The sequence below is a fragment of the Hypanus sabinus genome, chromosome 22 (genome assembly GCF_030144855.1).
Source record: "Hypanus sabinus isolate sHypSab1 chromosome 22, sHypSab1.hap1, whole genome shotgun sequence".
Taxonomy (NCBI): domain Eukaryota; kingdom Metazoa; phylum Chordata; class Chondrichthyes; order Myliobatiformes; family Dasyatidae; genus Hypanus; species Hypanus sabinus.
This window is the reverse complement of record NC_082727.1, coordinates 61,448,698-61,459,553: the sequence shown is the minus strand read 5'-3', so window position 1 is coordinate 61,459,553 and position 10,856 is coordinate 61,448,698. Positions and strand designations below refer to the sequence as shown.

At 36.4% G+C, this 10,856-nt stretch overlaps 1 protein-coding gene across 1 annotated transcript in view; it reads right to left on the bottom strand.

Moving 5' to 3' along the window:
* Positions 1-2,824: 2,824 nt before the first annotated feature.
* Positions 2,825-10,856, bottom strand: part of fhip2a (FHF complex subunit HOOK interacting protein 2) — an 88,844-nt gene continuing 80,812 nt past the window's right edge. Inside the window, exons 15-17 of the mRNA XM_059947921.1 lie at positions 10,143-10,283; positions 9,075-9,178; positions 2,825-5,512 (exon numbers count right to left, since the gene is read on the bottom strand). Of these exons, the coding sequence (XP_059803904.1) occupies positions 5,407-5,512; positions 9,075-9,178; positions 10,143-10,283 (351 nt within the window). The 3' untranslated portion in view covers positions 2,825-5,406. The remainder of the gene's footprint in view (positions 5,513-9,074; positions 9,179-10,142; positions 10,284-10,856) is intronic.

Genomic DNA, 10,856 nt, shown 5'->3' with positions numbered 1-10,856 from the left:
GCTCTAAGCTCATCCTCTTTGTTCACAACACACCTTGTGTTAAAATAGACACATCTCAAACTTTCGGTCTGAGCACGTCCCTTCACCTGCCTATCCTCCCTCTCACACTGTTTACAAGCTTTCTCTATTTGTAAGCCAACCTCCTCTTCCCCAGTCTCTTCAGTTCGGTTCCCACCCCCCAACAATTCTAGTTTAAACTCTCCCCAGTAGCCTTAGCAAACCTCCCCATCAGGATATTGGTCCCCCTGGGATTCAAGTGCAACCCATCCTTTTTGTACAGGTAACATCTGCCCCAAAAGAGGTCCCAATGATCCAGAAGACTGAATCTCTGCCCCCTGCTCCAATCCCTCAGCCACACATTTATCCTCCACCTCATCCTATTCTCATTGTCATGTGACACAGGCAGTTATCCCCAGATTACTACCTTTGCAGTCCTACTTCTCAACTTCTTTCCTAACTCCCTGTAGCCTTTTTTTCAGAACCTCTTCCCTTTTCCTACCTATGCCATTGGTACCAATTATGTACCACGACCACTGGCTGTTCTCCCTCCCACCACAGGATATCTTGGACGCAATCCAAAACATCCCGGACCCTGGCACCTGGGAGACAAACTACCATCCGAGTTTCTTTCCTGCATCCACAGAGTCGCCTGTCTAACCCCCCTAACTATAGAGTCCCCTATCACTACTGCCTTCCTCTTCCCTTCACTACCCTTCTGAGCCACAGGGCCAGGCAGACTCTGTGCCAGAGGTACAGCCAGTGCCGCTTCCCCCAGGTAGGCTGCCCCCCCAACAGTAATCAAACAGGAGTACTTATTGTCAAGGGGTACTCTCTAGTACCTGACTCTTCCCCTTACCCCTCCTGACTGTGACCCACTTGTTTGTCTCCCGTGGCACTGGTGTGACCACCCCCCGTATTCACAGCCATTGTATGTATGGCAAAGACAATTGAAGAGTAACAAACTATAGCACACAGAGGAGAATCTCTGATAAATAATCAGAATTTTTGAGTATATGATTACTTTTAGGTTGGTGTTCTTGGTAACTAACAGTCTTTCAAACAGTGAAATCAGCTTGCAGCTTGCACATTACTATCTTTAGAATTAACTCTACTAAAACATTGATCCATGCCAATCTTTCTCCAGAAACTGTTGACTTTGTTCCTTTCAACATATATTAAAGAAAAATCACAATGCTAATCTCAATATAGTACTTTAACTAAAGTTCGTAAACATGTTCTCCTGCTGTTGAAATTAGAGAAATTAGTTAGTTTCCTGGTAATACTAATGCTTTACTTCCATTATTCTCCATCCTTGTTCTTGGGTTACATTGGAATTCAATAGGATTTCAGAACAGACTCAGTTGGAGATGCTTTTCCTGCATTTCTGAGAAAAAATTCTGCAGCAAATCCCTGGACCAAGTAGTTGCTGAGATGATTGATGGAGGGTGAGTTTCTATTTAATTTCAAAGATTGCCGAGAGCAGAATTCACCATACAGTGCATAACTTTGTCCAACAAGTCTCTGCCATGTGGCCCTGGAGCAAATTCTTCCCTGGAAGTGAGCCATCTCAGAACAATTCTTGGAATCTTACATTTAAAGTCAGAAAAACAGTAGCTAGAATCATTTTGGGTATGGGCTAGTTTATTGTTTAAGTACAAAGTCTCACTACTTATATTTTAGGTTTTGAATTAATCCTTGAAGTTGTGAGATACAATACTTCATAGAATCACAGTACAGAAAATACAAATTAGTCTTAATATTCCAGTCAGAATCAATATTGCAGATTGAAAAATAAATCAAATGAATACTTCATGGCAGTTTCCAGGATAATGGAGAGATTGCACTTCCTAATGTAGATTTAACAAAGAGTGGTATTTACCAGGTCCTGCAATGCCATGAGAAAGCTTCCCCTGCCCAAGTCAGATTTAGAAGTCAATTTTGTCAACTAGAGAATGATTAGAAAGGAAGTGAATATTCCATAGAATACTTGAAACAGTACATATATTTCTGCTTTTTTCAGTTATTATTTCCTCTACTTTGACCAGAGCCTTTGCTTTTGCCAGGCAGTTCAGCTATTTGGAAGATTGCAGAAGTTCTGGCAGGAAGAATGTGCATGTTTACAGTAGCCACTTTGAGAAAACGGGACTGCTTTACACAGGTTGTATTTTACAGATAGATGAAGAGCAATGCACATCAACATCAAAATTAACTAGAATATATAGATCTAGGGGAATTCTTCAACCTCATCACCTTACTCTTTGATAATCTCGGCTATGAACTGGTACAATGCTTTAAACAAAAAGAAAATAATTTTTGGATTCAACAGTTATAGATGGTTCCCAGTCAGAAAGGTGCATGTTGACAGCTGATGTTTCTACTTGCTTTTTTTGCTATAACTTTTACTATACTTTCCGGCACTTTTCATCAACATGATGTTGACAACTCGAAGCTCTTCTTCAATATTTGAATACAATTTCCTTGACATGATGGACTCCTGACATCTTCTAACAGACTTGGAAAGAGTCTTTCTTGCATCACGTTCAAATCAGAAAAAAACACCACACCACTGCTGTTGTGCACCCTGTTAAAAACACTACCGAGGGATCCTTCACATCAATTCTCTTTGAAGAACCACCAGTTTATTTCTAACAAAACAATACTGACACAATCCTAAATTGTGTAAATCATGTTTTAATTCAATGAATGAAGACAACTGTGTCAGGCTTCACGCTTCTGCAGCACTTTCTGGCATCATTGCTCAGAACTTTGCATGAAATGCCACAAAAACATTGAGTGAAAAGCTATTAGCAACCAGCATCACAAGAAAAGGAAAAAAATGTAACTTTACTACATGTGTGTGTGCTTCAAGTGTCAGAACATCAATTAAATTTACCCACAATGTACCAGCAGTTAATAATGAAATGGTTTGCTTACACAAATGAATCATATTAAAACATTACTTGTGAAAACTAGTAAATATATTACCATTTCAGATTCAAATTAGCACCGAAGTATTGCTAACATATATATTCAAAGCCATCACAAAGCTTAAAAAAAAATGCAGCCTTCTGGACGATGTTCTTCTCACTGAAAGAATAAATAATCTAAAATGCAGAATGTTAAAAAGATGTCACAGAAATTTAACACGAAGCCAAATGATTGAATCAAATGTGTACTTGTTATGGGTTCTTCAAGAAGTCTGCTCTAATGGTCACATAACACCAACAAAGTTCTGCTGTTCAATATTTTCACATCAAAACTACCAAAGCTTTCAGAGCTAAACAAAAAAGGAAGTGCAGAATCTGCAAGTGTTGCAGATTAAATTTAATTAAAATGCAGGTGATGTTAAAAATTAAGGCTTAAAAAGGATGAAAATTTAAAAAAAAAACTATTGATTTACTCTGATAGCTAGGGAGTTACATGCAAAAAATAGGTTACGTGAGTATCTGTTTCTCACAGGGCATGCATTGAAGTTGAGAGGGGACAGGTTCAAAGGTGATGTGAGGGGTAAGTTGTTTTTTACTCAGAGAATGGTGGCAAAGGCAAATACATTAAAGGCTTTTAAGAGATGTTTGGTAAGCACATGGATGTAAAGAAGATGGAGGAATATGGACATGGTGTTGGTAGAAAGGACTAGTGCCTGAGTGTTTTTGATTTGCTTTTTAGCTGGTTCAGCACAACCTTGTGGGGCTGGTTCCTGTGCTTAACTGTTCTTTGTTCTAAATGATGAGTTTTGATCAGAATTTCTGTCACAGCTAACCAAAATGTAAACATTAAAAACCATGCTAACAATAAACTTGCACTTGAGACCAACATTAAAATTCATCTGAAATAAGTCCCAATAGTATAACATGTCAAAATAATGTGCTATAAAGAGAATCCCTTCAATAGGAAAATTATAAATGAATTTTTAATGTAAATTAGGCAGTTTATGAACCCATTTACCATATTCAACAGTGACACTAGAAGCAAGCACAGATCAATATGTAAGACCTTCTTATATACGAAAAAAGTGTTGCACTTAAGCTGCATGTAAGGCAATACAGCTTTGATATTGCACGCATGACAAGAAAAAGGAAGACCGACATTGAATGTGATGAAGTCTCAAAATATTTGGTTTCTATACACCAAATACATTCCAAATAACAGTTATTTACAGAAGCAAAAACATATCTAATGTTTACTAAAAACTAGTACTCCCTTAAGAAAATTCAATGCTACCATCCAGAAAATGTGGTCAGATCTGTGAAATGTTAATATTCGGTATTAAAATAAGAACAGAAATGATATATCACAAATAACAATTTCAAAAAAACCTCAAATACAGAACAGTTATTTGGTAATGTGTAATTTATAACAAAACCACTTTTGTTATGAACCACTTTTAAAGGATTATTGCACAATGACACCATATCATATTGGATATCCAATGTGAATTATATTAACGATTTAGCTTACTTTCAAAGTAAGCAGGACATACTACTTTATAGACATCTACTAGTTATTGTTCTGTATTGTTGATTAGAATTAGTGATAACTATTTTAAATGATTTATTAATACTGGGTGGTGTTGTTATATTCAAATCAATGTAGCATTAAAGCTTTGCCGAGTACTTGTTAATAGCAAACAATTAAAAGTGGAGCATTAGTCATAAACACAAAAATCACTCTCTCCAACTGTGCAAGTATACAATACTTAGGACTTCTCTTTTACAGATGCAGACCATTCCCTGGGGTGAGCACAAAGGCTTAGGCTTGGAATGGACACAAGGCCATTGGTGACATGGCTATAGTTTCCAGACTATCTGAAAGTGTTGAGGTGAAAGAGAACAGAGTGACAAAAGATAAACACGACTTAACACTTAATGCTGCCCTTTTCAAAGGCACAATATACAATAATTTCAAATCAGCATTCCAACTTTCTTTACTTAAATAATCATTTGATAAAATACTGATAAACATTTCTATTATTGACCTCTGCCCAACCTATTCCCAAGTGTTGAGAACAGTAAGAGAATGCATCATGATTTAAAAAGGGACAGTAGAGACACAACCAGCCCCACTGTAAAACTCAGCATACACAACATCGAGACTGTTGTTGTATTAGTAAATCAACATCTGTCCAATACTGCAGTCAAGTCACCTGCAAGGCAAAGTGACTATCATAAGGAAGTGGTTTCCTTTCAGACCCAACCTCTCAGCTTTTCGGATAAGTGTATCAAATTGTTCCATTTTTTTGCACATCTTTCCCTTTTTTCCATCCATATCTAAAACAGTGACGGGCAGCACTCCACAGCTAGCAGTCACAGTAGTCCATGTTATTCAAAAAACTTGCTTTATTATGGAAGCTGACCAGTAAAACTGAAGTGGTAATGGGATGCTCCTGTGTGGAAACCAGTCAGCAAATTAAGTTGCAGTGGAAGCGTGGAATTTAACAAATGCTATTGCAGCTAATTCCTTGCAGAATTCTTCCAAAACAATCACGCCTTCCAGCAAGGTCATATGATCTATGCTGTATGAAGAAAAGATGAAAGAAACCAGTTTTGAGAAATTCAGATAAAATTGTTCCATTGACAGGTAAACAATTACAATCCTGATCATTGCTAAAATTAATTTTAATATTAAATATATGCAGTAGTGAACACCTCTGAATTGGAAAGTATTAATCAGAAAATGTCAACCAGTCAGCTTTCAAATCTGCAAAACTCCATCTGCTATCTAAACTCCATCTTCTCTGAGTAACATTTCACCAACCCCCCCACTACACCCACATCATGAATCCAACTTTGATCCTAAAAATATTATAAAATTCTCTTCCACAAATCATAATCAATTGAGAGAAACATTTCACAAAAAATTCCATCTCACAGGGGCATTCTTTAAAAAAATGTACAGTGATTCTAAGCTCTAGGTTGCACCAAAAGATGAAACATTTTCTCCACATCAATCTTGAAAAGGCCCTTCATGATCTTGCACATCTCAGAGAAGCATCTCTCCCTTCTCCAAAGTGCAGCACACACTGTTTAACTCATCCTCATAAGACAATCCACAGATTCCAGGTGCTGGGCTGAACTGCCTTAATAAGGAAACCAAAACTCTAGATGGAGCATCAACAATACTCTCTACCTCATTTTAGCACAAGAGGCAGCTATGGACCAATATATCAATCTTTTAAATTAATTAACTTGTTTAATATGGTTTAAATAATTTTGTAGCAATTCTTTTATTTATGTTTTTAAATATTAACTTTTAAGCAGTTTCTAATCATCAGAAACTTTTCAAAACAATGGATAAGGTCTGATACACCAGAGGACTGTGTGGGATGAGGCTGTGGATTGCTCTACTTTGCCAAAAAGCCTTGGTCATGACTGCTAGGATACTGAATAGCCTGGGCACAGAAGTCATGCATAACCTTGAGAAGTGAAATGAAATGAAAAGAAATAAAATGAATGAAATTTTATTTTGGTCAGTAGAAACATAACAAAAAGCATCATTTTCAAAGATGATTTCATAAGACAAAATTAAATAATAAAAATCTTTAAAACAGACCAAAAGTGTGTAGGCTGAAGCTACAGCTTATTACGCTTACCCCTCTTATACAAAAACATATTTGGCTTCAATCATCACATCTAAACAAAAAATTCATAATCTTTTAACATAAAATCCAATTTCAAATATCATTTATTTACATTACTCCATTCATTTTAAAGAATGTATTTTATATTTGTTCATTGAATTATTTTAAAATAATTTTTTAAACTTCTTGTGTGGTACATGTTTTTAAATTCTCACAACTGTTCCATAAATTCACCCCTCTGACTGAAATACAATGATTTTTTACATTTGTTCTTATCCTTTGTTTTTGAAATAACATGTTGACTTCCTCTCACTTTAGACAATCTTTGAATACTTTGTGGTAACTGCCCATTTTTTACTTTATACATAATTTGTATTATTTTAAAATCTACGAAATCTCTGAATTTTGAAGTGTTTAGTTGAATAAATAGTGGATTGGTTGGCTCATAATTACTTATCTTATTTACAATTCGTATGGCTTTCTTTTGGAGTAGAAAAATTGAGTTGGTATTTGAATTTGAGGTGAATGTAAGGTAAACGTCAGGACCAGCCCAATCCAGTCCATTAAAAATCACCAGTTCCCTGCAGATTACTAGAACATGCAATGTTTAATTACAAAGTGCCTATTGGCTAACATGCCTTTAAAAGAGATTTGATAATGTGCAAATAAAGATAAGAGGTGAGCTGAAAGTGAAAATCTGTTACTGACTAAATATACATTCTCATAAACATTCTGCAAATCTCAATACAAATTTTCATTTTAGGTAACTTAGAAGAATAATGTAAAATAGACAAATTTGGTATGCATGATGCACATATCCAACTCCTTTTTTGCCATATGAATTTATAGGGAAGACTCATTTTACTATGTACAATATTCAAATTCTGAGGGACATGAGTGCTTGCTTAAAGTTACCAGCACAGGTATCAATAATTTTTTAAATTCTTTTAATGCATAAAGATGTATGCTTTCAGGTTGAAATCACACAAGATAATTGACTAAGATGAGAGAGGGAATTCGGAAGTTGAGTACTGGTCGGGGTTGGGGGGGGGGGGGAAATAAAGTTACAGTTGTGTAGCTTGGAAATGACCCTGGACCTCTGCAAAAACCAAGGGTCTCGTAGACCTCCAGGTTGGGAACCCCTGCTCCATGCTGACTATTATGTTTAAATATTAACTCCACTTATTTCACAGCTCTGTATGCCTTGTTCAAGTATCTGTCCAGATGCCACTTATGTGCTGTTACTGTTCCCACCTCCTCCATATCCTCTGACATCTCATTCCAAATATCAACCACCATTTCTGTGAGAAATTTCACCCTCTGAACATCCTGCCTCTCATCTAAAAACTGTGCCCTTGGTTTTTATATGCCCTAAGATGGGAAACAGACACTGACCATCTCTCCTTATAATTGAAGCACTCCAATCTACGCAATATCCTTTAGAATCTTTCCTGAACCCTTTCCTAGTTTAATTACACCACTCCTATCAAGTGGCAACCAGAACTGTATGCAATAAATGAAGGCAAGCACATGATAAGGCCTTCACTGTTCACCTGGGATGGCAACCTGGGATGAACTGTATACTTGTTCTCCAAGGTCTCTTCGTTCAATACCACACACAGGATGCTACCATTCACTGTGTATGTCCTGCTCTGGTTTAACCTCACACATATCCATTAAATGTTATCGAACATTCCCTTCCTCCAAGAGGACCACAACCTTGTCGTAGGGTTTGGAGACTTGCCTGCCTCAATGACCTGCAGAGCTACGTTGGCTGGAGTCAGGGTCTCGTGTTTTGACTTCTGATAGAGTCATTATGCTAAACAAGTCAAAGGGTACAGGTCAGACTAAGAGTGGTCCACCAGTTCTCCAGGTTTGGGGTTTCAGCTTGGGGGTAACAACCCTGACAGGAAAAATTGTTACATATACAGTAATGAAGAATGCTTCTATATCTATGTGATGGAGATGGAGGACTGTCATTGCTGTCCTAAACACCACTGGTGTAATGGACAGTAGGTAAGTAAGTGACATTCCTTTACTTAATTTTCCAGTTGAGCACTATCCTATTGTAACCCTGGACACCTCCTTCACTGCCCACTATGCCACCACAAACTTACCAATCACGTTCCCATCCAAATCATTAATATACATGACAAACATCAGGGCACCCAGCAATAATCCCTGTGATCCCATCCAATCTGGAAATCAAATCTCCACTACCACCTCCTACAACCAAGCCAATTTTGTGTCTCATTTGCTTCTCATCTTGAATCCCATGTTTTAACCTTCTGGACCAGTCTACCATGCAGACCCTGTAAAAAGGCTTGTTAAAATCTGGGACATCTAACACCTTGCCCTTGTCAATTATATCGTCACTTACTTAAAAAGAAATCAAATTTGTGAGAGACCTCAAATTTTGGCACTAAACAGATTTATACATGTGGAAAAAATCTACATTAGCTGATATTATGATGGGGAATCTGGAAAAGCAACTTACATGGGCCCATCTTGCTCAAAACCTAGCAAACGTTTTCGGACAAGCAAAAGCTTTGGCGTGAAGTCTGGGATGCGTTGTATTCTCAACATTAGGTCTCCAACCACCTAGAAAATTTTAGTAATAATTTTGTATAACGCCATTAGTGTTTCAACCATACAACTGTCATTTTAATTAAATGTGGATGTAAACATCTACAGTGGATGCTGGTTAATTGGTTTACAATGGGACCAGTACATTTTGGTTTAATTAAGCAGCTGCCCCAATTAGCTGAAGTTTCATGGAAATTGTTAAAAGGTATAAGAAAGGACAAAACTACCATTTAACCATAACAATTTATATATTTAAGTAAAATACAAATGAGGACACTACCAATACCTCTACAGTACTATAAAACTGTGTATTGGTTCCGAACAGTTATCAATGGAGGAATTCATCTGCCATATTCTTATGATTGACTGTAAATGAACAAGTCAGTGGAGACACTTGCATCCTTCAAATCTTCATTTTTGTTCTAACATTCAAAATACCTTCAAATTCTTCATAATTCTTAACCTCTTGAAATAATGAAATCATTTCATTTTCATTCCCGGCTGTTTCTGGCATCTTCAAGCCTGAATGCTTGAAACCACAGTGAGCAAAGCAGTTCTGAATTATTTTACTGCTTATTTCTCATCAACTATCAGTGAGAAAAGTGCTGCTTTTAGTACACAAACACACGCAACTGATGTTATTTAAGAACTAGTTGCTCTAAGCACAATGTAGTGTTTAACAGCCACACAAGTGTACATGACTGGTGCTAGTTAGAAACTGTTTGGCAAGTCTCCTGTCCCTATTAGGCGGCATAGTGTCGCAAATAAATGAAGGGAATCCGGCTATTTTCTTGATTTAGTTCCTTTAAGAGTTCCTTTAAGCTCAATTAACCCAATGGCCCAATTAATCAGAATCCACTGTATTACAAATTTATTTAAAAATCTTTCAACCATTACAGAAAGCAATTTGGTTCAAATAAATGTACTTAATTTTCAGATTTAATGATATGAAAGACTAAGTGTGTAGATATGCACTTACCCTTACAATAACAGAAAACAAAGACCTGCAGTTGGGAGCCAGGTTAATATAAGGATCCAATAAATATTCGTGTATGTGCGGGTGAGGAAATAAAGATAACTTGGAAAGCACAGAGGTCACTTGCAAATTCACATCATATGGCTGGAAAGGGAACAGAAATTTTCAAGTATGTATATGTATAAATAACAAGAAAAACATTATTTCAAATAACACAGAATGTTTTCAGCTACAAGGTCAAATACATTAATCATGGAGGCCTTAACTGAAAAATGATGCACAAGAATAAATTATGTTATCTATTAACATCAGCTTTTCATTGGCATTCCAATGAGAGATTTTCCTTGAGCATATCTTGTAGAATTTAGAAAAAAAGCAAAATTATTATCATCTTGATCTAGTATCCTAAAATGATATCACAACACCAAAACAATACCAAGCAATTAAAAAAAATGGCTTATCTAAGTCTTCTAATGGTTTTGAATTGTTTTTAGTCATATCTCAGAAATGCCTTGAAGGGTAATGTCATTCAGAATAACTCTAATCTCAAAGCAAGTGTACAGTTATTCAGTTGCTGAAATTAAAACATTGTTCTGATTCTCATTAGGTTTTTAAAAGCAAGGGCAATTTGCATTTAATCTAAATTACATTCAATTTTAAAGTAATTAAATGCATTCACTGAATATAAAGTGGTAACTATGACATTTCTAGTACTGA